The following is a 15294-nucleotide window of genomic DNA, read 5'->3' as shown; positions in this document are numbered from 1 at the left end:
GCAGTGGTGACAGAGGTGGGGCAGAGGGAGATGGGGAAGCAGATGAGGGAAGGGGTCCATGTTACAGTGGGCTAGGACGCAGTGGTGACAGAGGTAGGGCTGAGGGGTGATGGGGAAGTGGATGAGGGAAGGGGGGCAGGAATGTTTGTCCCAGAGGGACAAAGGACTGCCTCCGGATAGGAGGAGACAGATGTGGCCCATAGGCATATAACGGTAAAATAGGAGAACTCTGTGTTAGGGTGAGGTGTTTAATTTTAATTGGGCATGTTAATTAGGTGAGTCAAAGGGGGCTTCTGATAGCTGGACTCGAGTCAGCCTCAGGAGGAGGAGGTGGACATCAAGGGAAGAAACCTTGGTGGCAGCTTTAGGAATGCAATCCAAAGGTTTTTAAGCAAGGCAGAGGGGCTGGGGGAGAGGGTAAGACCTGGCAGAGCCACCTGCTTCAGTGGGCCAGGGTCCCCTCAGTGGACTCTACAGCAAGGGCTGATTGCCAGAGCAGCTCAGGAGGTAGAATGGTGGGAATCACTTGATGGACTGGTTTTGGGCAGGAAGGGAAGAATGTTCGGGATTCTAGTTTGTGGCTGGATGACTAGAAAATCCGCAGGTCTGGTGGGTGGAAAGAGGATGGGTTTCATTTTGTACTTGCTAAGTTTTAGAGTGCGGGTACATCCAGATGATCGGAGCTTTAATGTGACTTGAGATAGGTCACTCTGGTTCTTGGCATTTGGTGCTTACAGTCTCCAGGGCAGTTGAGATTATTGAGGTTAGAAATGGGGGTGGGGACACCACCTGTCTGAGGATGACTGCGGGGGCATAAGCAGGCTGACGGAAGCGAGTCGCCCGTGGAGACTGAGCTCTGGTGTGCAGATGGTGAGGGGACAGCCAGTGCCAGCTACCAAGCCTGTGTTAGCCACCAGGACTGCTGCGACCCAAGTCCAATGTGTGGTGGTAACACCTGGAATGCCAGCACTCAGAGGGTAAGGCAGGTAAATCAAGTTCAAGAGCACTCTGGGCTTGTAGCAAGATCTCATCTCAAAATGAAAGCCATCAAACAATAAGTTTGGAAGCCGAAAATCTGAAATGAGTTCTGGGCAGAGCTGTGTTCCTAAAGGCCCAGAGCAGACACGGATTTTCGTGACCCTTTGGCGCTTGGCAGGGAGCTGCAGGTGATTCTTTTTTTTTGTTGTTGTTGTTGTTTTTTTTTTTTTTTCGAGACAGGGTTTCTCCGTAGCTTTTGGTTCCTGTCCTGGAACTAGCTCTTGTAGACCAGGCTGGCCTCGAACTCACAGAGATCCGCCTGCCTCTGCCTCCCGAGTGCTGGGCTGCAGGTGATTCTTAAAGTACGATTGTTTGCTTTTGAGAATTTTAAGTGGGAAGAGAAAAGATAAAAACAGTAGCTAGAAGAGGGCCCTCATGGAATTTTCTTCTTCCAAAGTGCAGGATTTTGAAGCATGAGTGTATATGAGAGAAGAAATAATCATTATATAGGCTAAATATGCAGGACTCCCGCCTTGATTGCTCACCCTCTGGTCCCGGCACATAGAACAGGCAGGAGGACCAGCTGCTCACAGCTCGTTGCCGCAGCAATCAGCGTGGGGAGACATCGGCGCTGTCCTCTCTGTATAGGGGAGACTGAGAGGAGAGTGGTCATGTAATTCCAAGGTCAGATGGGTCAGAAATAATGGACCTAGGGATAGAATGTAGGGCCTGAAGCTCTGGACATTTATCTAGAGCCCTGATGACAGAACCAAGTAAGACCTTCCGCAAAACCTTGATAGTTTAAATGCTGGTGATTGTCTTCAGTGAGCAGTTAACTCATTTAAATAATACATTTTTAAACTTTATTATTTCATTTTATATTCGTATTTTGTCTGCATGTATGTCTTCTGGAAGAGCAGCCCATGCTCTAACCCACTGAACCATCTCTCCAGCCCCAATTTAACCTTTCTTTAGGCTGCACTTTCAAGTAGCCACTGGAGCTCAAGGTTGCAACATCCCTGACACAGCAATGCTGGGCTCATGGAGGAAGGACAGTAGAGTTAAGAGGGTAATCGTGGGCTCTTAGTCAGCCAGTGCTGGACGCGAACCCTGGCTCTTCGGCTTCGCAGCTGTGAGAGCTTGGTTACTTTTATAAGAACCGTCCCTTGGTTTCCTTGTTTGGAAGAACTCTGGCTCAGAAGTTAAGAGCATCTGCTCCTCCTGCAGAGGACTCAATTTTGGTTCCCAGGACCACATTGTGTAGCTCATGGCCACTTGTAACTCCAGCTACAGGGGAGCTGATGATTCTCTTCCAGTCTTCATGGGTACCTGCACCATATGGGGCATATACACACACATAAATAAAGATGAAAATAAATCCATTTTAAAATAGAATTAAAAAAGAATTTTCATCAAAATGCCCACTTTTTGAGTTTCAGTGAGGACTGGACAGATGACAGATGAAAATCCCATGGTACAGTTCTGGGCATTAAATACTCAGAGACCTCGTTCCCTAAGAAATGATTGGAGCTAAGCGTAATGGCATACTCACCGTGATTAAGTCCTACCTTAAAATTTTTTTAATTAATTAGTTTTATTTTATACGCATGAGTCCTTTGATATCATGTGTGCATGTACACCACAAGCCTGGTGCCCTTGGGGGCTATAAGAGGGTGTTGGGTCTCCTAGAACTGGAATTACAGATGGTTATGACCACCATGGGGGTACTCGGAATAGAACCCAGGTTCTTTGTAAGAGCAGTCAGTGTTCTTATCCATGGGGCCATCTCTCCAGCTCCGGGAAGCCCCACTTTTGCAGAAAGGTCACATTAGCCCGGGAATTCATGGCAGCCTATGTAGCATAGTGACACTCTGTCCCTAAACCATGTGTTCACATTGTTGTCTCGTTGTTAAATAAGCAAAGGACGGTGTTCCATAGCTACAAAACCTAAATGCTCCTTCAGACAGGAAGCTGAAACCACCTTGGTGACCCTAGGAGAGCAGCTCGTCTCTGCCTTTTGCCCCTTCCCCTGCCACCTCAAACCCTTCCCCTTGGGTTCCTGAACTCTCCGTCTGAGTGTTGCTGTGAATGTCTCTTTCCTAGACCTGATACTGGACCAGCAAGAACTGTTCAGTGACCTGAATGACAGTATGAGGGTTAAAGTGCGGGAAGCCCTTCTCAAGAAACACCACCATCAGAATGAGAGGCGGAGGAACAACCTCATTCCCATTGTCCGCTCCTTTGCTGAGGTTGGAAAGAAGCAATCGGACCCACATTCCATGGACAAAGATGGTAAGGACTTGGGGGGTCTTTCTTGTTTCTCTCTGTTGAAAACACATTTGGGGACCAGTTGGCGATGCAGAATTACTGGAGGGAGAGACTGTGACACTTAGACCCTGGACTCTTTGATAGGTAGTGAGCTAGGTGACTAGGATGCTCCCTTCTCCCTCTGCCCTTGGATAGCATTCCAGGGGGTCTACGAGGTGAGGGATGTATCCTCGCGTGCTCCCAGAGAAGGTGTAGCTCTGGGGAGAATGTTCACATCCATGAGGAGCTGGGCCAGAGAAGGTGAGCTGCAGCCTTGTCCAGTTAAACAGAAGTCTGCTTAGACACAAACTGCCGTGGTCTAGCCAGGCCTCCAGGCTTGTGCTTTGGCTCCACCCCCTGGAGAGTGTATGGCCCTGGACAATCTTCACAACGCACTTAATAAAGACAATGGCAGGACCTTCCTTCCATTTGTTGTGGGATTTCTGTGTGTTAGCTTAGGTCCATAGCCTGTGTACAGGCGCGGGTGGGCCCAACTGTTAACCACTTCTCTTGCCATGGCTGGGCAAGGCCTCACCTGCAGCTTCTCCTCCTTTGCTGGCAAGCTGTTTGTCAAGCTCTCTGCAGAGGTGCTCGTGCACTGAGGGTTAGGACGGCTCCCTGTAGAGAGAAAGGAAGAGAGGAAGGTAATGGAGGACTAGACCTCTGCCTTCTTAGCACTGAATGCGGGGACAGACGTGATGGACTCTGCTTCATAGTCCTCCCAGCCTGTAGAGGTCACAGCTGGCTGTGATGGGTGGATGGGTCAGAGAAGAAGGAAGGGCAAGCCCTTGGCAGATTCTGTTTGACTGTCTCCAAATAGGTCAGACTGTTTCTCCTCAGTCTGCTCCAACTACGAGTCTTGAGGTGAAAAATGGAGTGAATTGCGAGCACAGTCCTGTGGATCTAAGCAAGGTGAGGAGACATGGCAGGTTGACTTCTAGACCGAAGGTTATCTGTAGTGGAGCCCAGAGTCTTCCGGAATCTTTCTGGGGTCTGGTAAGCTCCGACGGCTCATGAGCCTTCCCCAAGAGCAGCACTGCTTCTGTGGAAAGGGACGCCATCTTCCTTGTTGTATCCCTCTGCACACTCGGCCGGCCGACTCAGCACAGCAAAGGCAGACTACTGCTGAGGCCCCACTACCCGGCTCCCGGTTCATTAGTGACCCTCTGGCACCTGATGCCCTGCAGTCCTTCTCACGGTTGTCACTGTTGTCACTGCAGTATTTTGCTGCTGCCTCCTAAAGCTCGTGATGTCTGGCTCTTCTTGGAGGGCTGTGGCTGCTGCATCTGATGGAGCAGTCAGTATTTGCAAGGAGAAATAACATGACCCAGAACTCCCAAGGCGCTTCCTCCCAGAGGAGCATGGTGGGGTGGGATGAAAGTTTTTGGACTTAAACTTTGATTCTTGAGGTGGCTCAGTGACTAAAAGTGTTGCTGCCTGAATTCTGCCCTGAAACTCACACAGTGGTGGAGGAACTGATTTTCACAAGGTGTTCTCTGGCTTCCATACATGGACTCCAGCATGTGTAGACACACACACACATACAACACTCACACCCACACCCACACACTAAATTATATATAGTGTATATGTGCTATAAATGATAAATGTGTGTATGTGTGCGCGCACACACGTGCGTGTATTCTATACTCCGTAGTTGTAGTCAGCTTTCTTTCCCTGAATCTTAATCACTTCCCCGCTTTGTTTTTAAGTAGTGGACTGATCTGATCTATGATCGCTCCATTCAGGGTTTTTTAAAGATCAAATAAAACAGTGAGGAACTCTTCTGTAACCTCGAGTGATACTTGAAGAGAATGATTGCCAGCGAAACCGATGGCTCCTAAATTCTCAAAGGCTCCTGTGTACTTTCAGGTGGACCTTCATTTCATGAAAAAAATTCCCACTGGGGCAGAGGCCTCCAATGTCTTGGTTGGAGAGGTGGACACTCTGGACCGTCCCATCGTCGCCTTTGTGAGGCTCTCTCCAGCTGTGCTCCTCTCGGGCCTGACGGAAGTGCCCATCCCAACAAGGTACCTGGGTCCTGCCCCGAGCTGAGTGACCTGTGTGAGCACTGGTGCTAGTAGCTAGTTAGTACCAGAAGTTAGGGTGGGGCGTTTGGAGAGAGTGTTTAAAATTCCTTGGTGAGCTATGAAAGTGGGGTGAAGGGAGGATGAGGGGTGGGGGGAGTGAGTTCTAACTTTTAAGGCTGTGACCATGAGTACTGTTGGCCTTGGAAGAGGGGCCCAGGGGAACAGGGAAAGAGCACAGCAAGGTCCAGTGGATTGTCACACCAGGAGGCCTTGTCTCCAGGGAACTGTCTCTAGGGAAAGGTACTGATGTCTTTCCACAGTGCTGGCAGGACTGTGTGCCCCGAGGTGGTGACGTGGTGACTCAGAGCCCCACTGATTATAGAGAGTGCACAGATGTCCAGAACACAATTCACGCTCCTCTCCAGGACTTGGTCATTTCAACTTCTTATCCTTCCCTTTCTCTGTCATTTTCTTAATAGAACAATGGATGGGGATTAGATAACCTTGAATTTACACAGCGGTGCAGTGTTTTGAAAAGACATCCTTTCTATAGCTAGGAACTGTGTCTATGGTAACGCTAAGAAGCCCAGCCAGCCACGTTATTGAATGATTTCTTATTAATAGCTCTGAATGGTGCCTGGCCATAGAAGGCAGATGTTCTTCTTGAAGGCGGTGATGGTCTCTGTGTGGTAGTCGGGGCGAGGTTTGCTATTTAGAATGGATAAGATGTCCCTTCTCCTTCTTTATTTATGTAGCTCCCTCTTTTGTGTGTTTTGGCAGATTTTTGTTTATCTTGCTGGGCCCAGTAGGAAAAGGTCAGCAGTACCACGAGATTGGCAGATCCATGGCCACCATCATGACCGATGAGGTACAGACCACTTCTGCCTTCCACCCACTCATCTCGTAATTAGTGAGCATTTGTCTCTTGCGGAAGCTGTGTGCGTTGTTGGGGATACGATAAGGACTGTGGCAGCATCTGCTGGGAAGCATCCGGGACTTCTCTAGGAGCCGCTCAAGAGAACCACACCCTCTGGGAGACTTTCCTTGCAGTTCCATTGCTTGTTTGTTTATAGACGGGTTCTTAGTAGCCCAGGTTGGCCTTGAACACCTAGTGCTGGGATTATAAGCATGTACCACTATGGCCACTTAACTCTCCCTTTTTTAAGTAATCCAAGATGCAAAGACATCATTTTCTGGGAGAATTATTATTGCCAAGTAAAATGTGTCAACTCATATTTAATGTAGCTCATGAAGCCTGAGTTAACTTTCTAGAGAATATAGTTAATTAAATATGTTGAAGTTATTTGTATAAAGAAATACTTCTGTTCCCTAGAAAGAGAGGTCTGCATAAGGTCAGGCTGTGCCCTCAGGCAGTGTCATGTGGAGGTATCACAGTTGCTCTGTACCTGGTGAGGGCTGCTGTGCAGTGGGTTCCAAGGCACACATCTGTGCGCTAAGTTCATGTATGGCTGTCCAAGGCACACATCTGTGCGCTAAGTTCATGTATGGCTGTCCAAGGCACACATCTGTGCGCTAAGTTCATGTGCAGGTGTCCAATGCACACATCTGTGCGCTAAGTTCATGTGTGATCTCTCTCTGGTCCTTTCACAGATGACCTCCATTAGCAAGACCGTCTATTTTCAGACGTGACTAAGAGAATTTCTGTGTCTTGTTCTTTCTCCCGTGGAGACAATAAAATGACTTTAGAGTGGTGTCTTATCTCCTTGACACAGGGTCTCACTCCATGAGCCCGCCTGGCCTTCCACTTGAGGTGCCCTCCTGCTGTGGTCTGGGGTGTGCCTGGATTCACGGGCACAGGCACCTCCGCACTCTGCGTTAGGTTCCTTTAAGCACTAAGTTTTATGTCTTAGATATCCATGCCAGAGATAAAAATCAAGAGGCTGTATCCATTTCTCAGTGGATATCGTTGCAAACACAGGAATGTTGAGTTTTCCTAAGGTTTTTTCCTCCCTTCTGTAGATTTTTCATGATGTGGCATATAAGGCCAAGGAGCGAGATGACCTTCTGGCCGGGATAGATGAGTTCCTGGACCAGGTGACCGTGCTCCCTCCAGGGGAGTGGGACCCATCCATTAGAATTGAGCCACCCAAAAACGTCCCTTCCCAGGTAACGTATGCATATAAGCTATTTGTGGCTGCTGTTCTTTCCACAGAAAAGCAAAAGTTATGTCTATTTATGCCGAATATACCAGGACTTGTCCCTGTTTGGGAGCTCTTGAATGTCAGACTAGGAATAAAAGATTAATCTGTAATAACAGGTAGGCCCTGATGTGATGAGATATCATTGTCTTTTGTTTTGTTGTTGTTGTTTTCTTTTGGTTTTGAGACAGGGTTTTGCTGTAGCTTTGGAGCCTGTCCTGGAAACTAGTTCTTGTAGACCAGGCTGGCCTCGAACTCACAGAGATCCATCTGCTTCTGCCTCCCAAGTGCTGGGATTAAAGGAGCGTGCCAACCCTGCCCGGCTAAAATATCATTGTTAACTGGGAATGGAGTTCTCACCACATTGGGAAGGACTGATCTAGAGTGAAGGAGGGGAGAGGGAAAGTATTTCCTGGAAATACATTGTATACAAAATAATCAAGTTAAAAAAAAAAACATGGTATAATGAAAGAACAAATAGGTTTCTAGTGGTTCTCTGACATACCGAGGATGTGAAGAGAGCTTCTGTATGTACCAGATGAGGACAGACATTTTTATCCATGTAAATTTGGCCTCCCAGATGCCCGCCCTTGCTCTTGTCCCTAGTTTACAGAATTGACTGATCTAGGGCAAGATTTTAAAGGTCGGTGAGACAGGGATGCAGACCTGAAACTGAGGCTTCAGTCATACCTTGTCTCTGGAAAGTTATAGGTAGGCATCAGATTCTGTTGGGGAAGTTGTTTCCTGTATGTAAATATGTGTCTCCCACCCCATAAAAGTCAGTTGCATCAAATCAGCAATGCATGTGGAAGCCATGAACATTTGAACATTTTTCTGGCTTTCAGACATGGGGGAAGAACAAAGACAGAGATGTCAACTTGATGCATTTTGTGATCTTTGTCAAAAGGAAAAAAGGAAAATGCCTGGAGTCCCAAATGGAAACATTTGCCACATGGAGCCAGAGCCACATGGCGGACACAGTGGACCTGAGCTGGAACGGACTGGGCGGTAAGTTCTGAGACCTGCTCCCTGGGTGCTGCTTGCTGGCAGCCGCTGCGTTAAGGAATGAGGCATCCTTGTCTGTGGTTGGCTTTCAGGTGGGACCATCTACTGTACACATGATGGATGTGTCTAATACTGCATTCATTCATTCATTCATTCATTCAGGTTTGAAATGTTCTGTCTGTCCTCTAGTCCTTTCTAGGAATTGTTTCTTCTGATGTGAGCACACGCTTCCCCTTCCTCGTTTCCTGGTGTCCCCACCTCTCCTTTATCTCTGCTTAGATGCTAGTCCATTTGGAAAGCCTTCTAGTATTCTCTGTGACTGAAGTTAGGTCCTTCTACAGTATTGATCTTTAACTCCCTTTCTTACCTCGTCATAATTACAGACTATACCATATTTCAGTATTGTTCCTTTTTCTGTTTGGTTTTTTTGTGGGTGGGTATGTATTTCCTGGTAGACCTTGACTCAAAAAAGTCAAATACTTCCCTGTTTTCCTGGCACTCGGCACAGTGCCCAGCGTGAGAGCAGACACGACGTCTGATGAGTGAATGGATTCTTTTAGCATCGTACCTCTGTGCAGCATGGCATGGACAAGGTCTGAGGATGAAAAACTCCCCGAGGGTAGGAGGATAGCTGTTATATTAGGTGTGTGTGTCTAAAGGAAAATCTACAATTCCAGGCCAGTGTTGTAAAGACGGGTGTCCTTTATAGTAAGTGACAGTAACTAGTCCACAGACCAGGAAGCTTATATTCCAGGCAGGAAAGAGATAAAAGAGAATGACAATGGCATTGGTATGGGAGAAGGCTGGACTGGGTCTAGACGTTGTGTTTTGTCTACAGAGGATCCAGTGGGTGGGAGTCCTCAGGGCAGGACTCACTGTGGTGATAATTTTTATGTCATCTTCCTCTTTGTTTCTCTCCTTCTAGAAGCTCAGGTGTTTCTGGTTTTTTTTTTTGTTTGTTTGTTTGTTTTTTGTTTTTTGGGTTTTTTTGGTTTTTCAAGACAGGGTTTCTCTGTGGTTTTGGAGCCTGTCCTGGAACTAGCTCTTGTAGACCAGGCTGGTCTCGAACTCACAGAGATCCGCCTGCCTCTGCCTCCCGAGTGCTGGGATTAAAGGCGTGCGCCACCACCGCCCGGTTCTGTTTAATTTCTTTAAAAATATAGTGCATGGCTTATTTTTCTACTCTTGGAAATCCATGGGGAAGTTAGGAAACGGACAGAGAAATTGGGAGTGGGGATGGCCTGGCACTGTGCTGACAGGAGTACATTTTCTGGCAGGAAGGATGTGTTGAAGGTGACTGTTCTGGGATAACATTGGCAGGAAGGAGGAACCCTTGAACGCAGGTGGCTATTGCTAAAGGGAGCAGCCTAAAGGAGAGTTGAACATTTTGTTTCAAGTTGAGAAAGAAGCGTGGGAAATGTGTCTAGCAGCAGTGAGGGGAGCGTCCGGAGAGAGGCTCCAGGGCTGCCCCGTAGGGGTTGAGGTCTGATAGCACCTCAGAGTTACAGTGTATCTTTTTGATGTACCCACTGTAGGTGAAGCAGTTGGATTGAGGCCCCACAGTTTTCTCAAACAGGCGTCTGTGTAGAAGTGACATTTCAGGTTTCCTCCAGTCCTGAGGAAAATAGACAATGAGAATCTTGTGTTTAAAATCAGTTCCCTGTGATGCTGTGGGCCACCGCTAGATTGTATTTCAACAGGTATAGGATCCTGGAAATAGTATCTGATTTTCCCATGGAAAACCCCAGTGACAGGATTATCACACACTTCATCACAAACCCAATGATCTTAACTCACAAGTTCAAATAGGATTCGGAAGAGTTCTGCATGTTTCACACAAGGACTTCTGGGTGTGGCAGTGCTTGACTGTCCTCTTCCTGAGCTAATGTCATCCTCAGACTACCTAAGCCTTCCTGTCACAGTAGCTTCTCGGGCCAGGGGACACCGCCTCTGTGAGAAATCACAGTTCCATGCCAGCTCTGGCCCCTAACCCACTTAAAGTTATATATAAAAGGTGAATGGGAATCCTGGACATGTTAAGCGTTTTTGGAGCCTTCTGGACTGCATAATCACGAAAATGTGTCTAACTCTTCCCACCGTTTGTTGTATGGTTCCGAATGCAGATGTCTATTTATGCATATTGTGTTGCAGGACCTCGAGCCAAATGCAGAGACTTAGGGATAGTTATTCATGTTGGGTGAAGAGGGTTAGGAGATCGGGTAGAGGGGACTCGAGGAGCCCGATGACAGTGGGACGCACCCCTCTGCATTCTGTGTCTTCTGACCCTCTGAGCCAGGGTTAAGACCATGTTGTGGACCTTCCTGATGCCGACACAGGAGGGGATATCATGGAAGGAAGCAGGAAGTGTGACGAGACGCTTCCTCTGCAGCAGGGTCCTCTGGGAAGGGGTTTGGGGTACATTTATATCCCTTATTTGGGATACAAATTTTTGGGAAGGGTTAATGAAAAAAGAATCCAGAGCTGCTATCTCGATGATCCCCCACGCTTCAAACAGGTTTCTTTCAAAGCACACCAGACAAATGGATGGTTGGCCTGTCCCTAAAGCCCTCCAGGGAAGGGCTCCCTAAGTCAGTGTTCCAGAGCCTAGTGACCCTCTGCACTGGTAAGTCTGCTCTTGCACTGAGCTTAAATTCATCTCTGTGTGCCTCCTGCCCCCAACACTTGAACAGTAAGGATGATGTCAGAGGGAAAGGAAGTTCCAAATATGAAGAGGAGCAGCTATATTATATCTGATCAATGTCTGCATTCTGTTCTGATTTTATGCATGTATGTCTAAAAGAAGTAATCAGTGCTGGGCAGTGGTGGTGCACACCTTTAATCCCAGCACTCCGGAGGCAGAGGCAGGCAGATCTCTGTGAGTTCGAGGCCAGCCTGGTCTACAGAGCTAGTTTCAGGATAGCCAGAGCTGTGTAATAGAGAAATCTTACCTCAAAAATAACTGAAGTAATCAGAAATTGTTGTAGTCGTGCCGTGAGTGTGGCCCTGGTGTCTGCCTCTCCCTAGCAGTTCTGGGCAGGCGCCTCTCTTTCATATAACTCGTGTGTTACTCGCCTTCATGAAGCCTCCTTGCCCAGAAGTGTGCTGGTCGATGGTGTAGCGTCTCAAGGAGCCTCAGTGAGGTGCATGAGATTCTTGTCCCTTCAGATGGAGGTTGCTGGTGAGAGGTGATGGGCTCCTGGTGCAAGACACTGTTGTAGGGAGGCCCCTGAAACACTTTTATAATGTCCAGATTAATCACTGCCACCGCAAAGGTTCCTGAGGGTCTGTTTGTACAGAGAGAGTAAGACAAAATGGCACTCTGTTTATAATCAGTCTTTGGTCCCAACCCCAAGGCTGACTTTCAGTGTGCTAGGCCGGATCCTGGAGAGAGCTCTTTTGCCTGAGCTGTTGGCTGTACATACCAATGCTAAAGCAGGTTCTGGGGTTGACTTTCTTATCACCTCCCAAGACCACAGTCAGATGGTGATGTTACTGGTATAGCCGGCAGCACAGCCAGAGGAAAACAGTGAGTGAACAGTTCCACACTGTGTCCTCTTCTGCACCCCAACCTCAGGCCAGTGCTGTGTAGAGCAGGCTTGCCTGGCTTGTCTCCTGGCTGCAGGTCCTGACCTCTTCCTAATTCCCTGGGCTCTTAGGAGAGGCCAGGGACAGCCACACTGCCCTCCAGTGGAGAAAATGGGTTTGTTGTAGCTTTCTTATGGTCCCTAGCTGTCACCAACATTTTGCCATTTTGTCTTTTTTTCCTCTCATTTGTTTTTATGTTTTCTAGATTATTTAAAACTAAATCATCGATAGCATTTTCCTGTAAATACCTCAGTATATATCTCCTTTAATAAGGACGTTTCAAAAGCAATTATGCCAATCTCAAGTCTAAAAAAGATTAACCATCTCATTACTTGCTGATATAGGATCCAATCAAAGTTTTCATGTACTTGTAGCTTCCCTGTGGTGCTGAGGCCCGGCTTAGGAAATGACTCACCTGGGAGCGGTGTTCCTCCTTGGTGTGTGTCCTGCTCTTCATTGGCCTCTTGGGGGGGGGGGCGGGGGTAAGCTACAGTGGAGCCCTACTGATTCTCCCTCCTGAGCATCCCTTGAACTGATTCTCCCTCCTGAGCAGCCCTTGAACTGATTCTCCCTCCTGAGCAGCCCTTGAACTGATTCACCATTCCTCCTCCCAGCCCACACTCCCTTCCCGCGGCCACAGGCGGCCACAGGGCAACCACAGGGCGACGGTTCTAGAATGTTTGTTGGACGCTGCTCCACTGTTTAAATTCATTAGTAACTTGGCATGCTGTTAGGATTAGGCTCCATCTCCTCAAAACCATTCACATCCTCTGTGACTCAGTTTCTCCAACCTTGTCTGTCAGATTTTTGCCCTTGTGCTGTTGATCTCTGCTAGCGCCTTGAACCTAACGCATGTTCTCACCTGGGTGTCCCCATGCTGGTCCCTCTGCCTGGTCTGTCTGTCTCCCAGTCCTCCTTTGAGTCCCCATAGCGCCCATCGTCATTGCTGTCCCCTGCACTGGACTGGTGCTCTGGGAGGACGGGGCTGTGCTGGTCTTGCTCACTGCTGCATCTCCAGTGCCTGGCCCGGTGCCTGGTCTGTCTGTCTCGCCGTCCTCCTTTGAGTCCCCACTGATGCCCACCCCCCAGCCTGCGCAGCCATAGCGCCCATCGTCATTGCTGTCCCCTGCACTGGTGCTCTGGGAGGACGGGGCTGTGCTGGTCTTGCTCACTGCTGCATCTCCAGTGCCTGGCCCGGTGCCTGGCACTCATTCTCTTCTACTCGTCAAGGGCATGAGTCAGTCGTGGTGCAGAGACCGAGGCAGGGGCTGCTTGGAGTGGGAATGTGCATGCCTAGAGCTGTATGCCCGGAAAGCCTTAACAACACTGGTAATCTGAGCTGCTTTCGCATTTCCTCTAACGGCTTAGAAATGGAAATTGACGCTAATATTTGCTTTCTTGTTAATTTTTTGAATATTGATAAGTGGGCAATGTGCATACCTAAACTGACTTTTTAATGCTTGGTATACATTCAGTTTTCCCGTACGTCATCCCTTGATTATAACAGTCTGTCTGTACCAAAATGATGTGCTTGGGGTGAAGCTGAAGCTAAAACATTCCTGAGCACATGTGAAGCACTCTCAGGTGCATTCTGCTTATGCCCTTGTGGAGGAGGGACTGCGTTAGAGGCCTGTCCACCCTGTCTCTGCAGGCTGTTTGGGGGCTTGGTGCTGGACATCAAGCGGAAGGCCCCCTGGTACTGGAGTGACTACCGGGACGCACTCAGCTTACAGTGTCTGGCCTCCTTTCTGTTCCTGTACTGTGCCTGCATGTCGCCTGTTATCACCTTTGGGGGACTGCTTGGAGAAGCCACTGAAGGACGGATAGTAAGAGCTTTCATCATTTCTAGTGGTCCAAAACAAGACTTAAATATTGTGACCCTGAGAGAGACATACTTGGATCCACTTAGGAAGGAGAAGAAGACCAGATCTCTGGAGTAAACTGGGAGCATGGGGGATAGGGGAGGATAGAAAGAGAGGGAGAGGGAAAAGGAGTGGAGAAAAAACAATAATAAATAATATTGAGGTGGCATCCACGTTCTTTGGGGGCATCTTCTGTAGTCAGTGCTGAGGAGAATGGGTCCTGTGTCCTGAGAGACTGGGTTTTCTGACCTATGATGGAGCCCAGCTCTGCCTCCTGCACACACCCCTGGTTTCACTAACTGGTGCCCAGAAATGTAAATGGACCCACTGATACATCTGAGAGCAAGATCCAGTGGCTGTGTGTGATAGGGTATTGTGACCGACATAAGTGCTTTCTATATCTTTAAATACTGAACTGAGCTAAAGGATGAAACTCAGTTGAGGAATCATGGCAGATGGTTTGGTACCTGAATTATTAGAGTGGCATTGGTTTGTAAGAGCTCTGGGTTCTGTGTACCCCTCCCACTTGCGTAGAAGAAATACAAGCAATGACTGTCAAGGCTCGGAACAGCTAAGTCAGTATAGGTAAGGCAGCTGTTCTCTGTGGACAGCTGTGGACTCTGATTGTTTTTTCTCCTCCTCAGAGTGCAATTGAATCCTTGTTTGGAGCATCCATGACAGGGATCGCCTACTCCTTGTTTGCTGGGCAGCCCCTTACCATCTTGGGGAGCACTGGCCCTGTGCTCGTGTTCGAGAAGATTCTGTTCAAGTTCTGCAAGTAAGACATTGTTTTTCTGGAAGTTACTGGACATGGCTGCCGTCTGCCAACGCCGAGCACCAGCTCCTGTGCAGGTGCACAGCACACAAACCCGAGGGCCAGGCATCTCTTGCCTGCCGTCCTGCAGCTCTGTAGCCACAGGCCTCCCTCTCTGCAGAGCCTGCCTGGTGACTCCTCACCATTACCAAAAGTCTTTACAGCTTTAGTCTCTTAAATTTATGAGTTTTTGAGATTTATTTATTTATTTATTCTATGTATGGAGGCATTTTGCCTGCATGTATGCCTGTTCACCATGTTGTGCAGTGCCTATGGAAATCAGAAGAGGGTGTTGGATCCTCTGGAACTGGAGTTGCAAGTGGTTGTGAGCTACCCACTTGGGAGCTGGGAATCAAATCCAGGCCCTCTAGAATTGAAGCCAGTGCTCTTAACCATTAAACCGTCTCTCCAGCTCTATTTATTTATTCTGAGCTAAGGTCTTTTTGTGTAGCCCGGGCTGGCCCGGAGCTGTGTAGCCCGGGCTGGCCCGGAGCTGTGTAGCCCGGGCTGGCCTGGAGCTGTGTAGCCCGGGCTGGCCCGGAGCTGTGTAGCCC

At 48.4% G+C, this 15294-nt stretch overlaps 1 protein-coding gene across 1 annotated transcript in view; it reads left to right on the top strand.

The window, feature by feature from the left end:
* Slc4a8 (solute carrier family 4 member 8) overlaps window positions 1-15294 on the top strand; it is a 68417-nt gene that overhangs the window by 27781 nt on the left and 25342 nt on the right. Inside the window, exons 6-13 of the mRNA XM_013348638.2 lie at window positions 3082-3270; window positions 4106-4197; window positions 5158-5315; window positions 6096-6183; window positions 7296-7442; window positions 8382-8482; window positions 13716-13890; window positions 14571-14704. Coding sequence (XP_013204092.1) covers window positions 3082-3270; window positions 4106-4197; window positions 5158-5315; window positions 6096-6183; window positions 7296-7442; window positions 8382-8482; window positions 13716-13890; window positions 14571-14704 — 1084 coding nt within the window. The remainder of the gene's footprint in view (window positions 1-3081; window positions 3271-4105; window positions 4198-5157; window positions 5316-6095; window positions 6184-7295; window positions 7443-8381; window positions 8483-13715; window positions 13891-14570; window positions 14705-15294) is intronic.

This window comes from Microtus ochrogaster, chromosome 15 (assembly GCF_000317375.1).
Source record: "Microtus ochrogaster isolate Prairie Vole_2 chromosome 15, MicOch1.0, whole genome shotgun sequence".
Taxonomy (NCBI): domain Eukaryota; kingdom Metazoa; phylum Chordata; class Mammalia; order Rodentia; family Cricetidae; genus Microtus; species Microtus ochrogaster.
The sequence above is the reverse complement of the archived record's forward strand: the minus strand, read 5'-3'. Positions and strand labels throughout refer to the sequence as shown.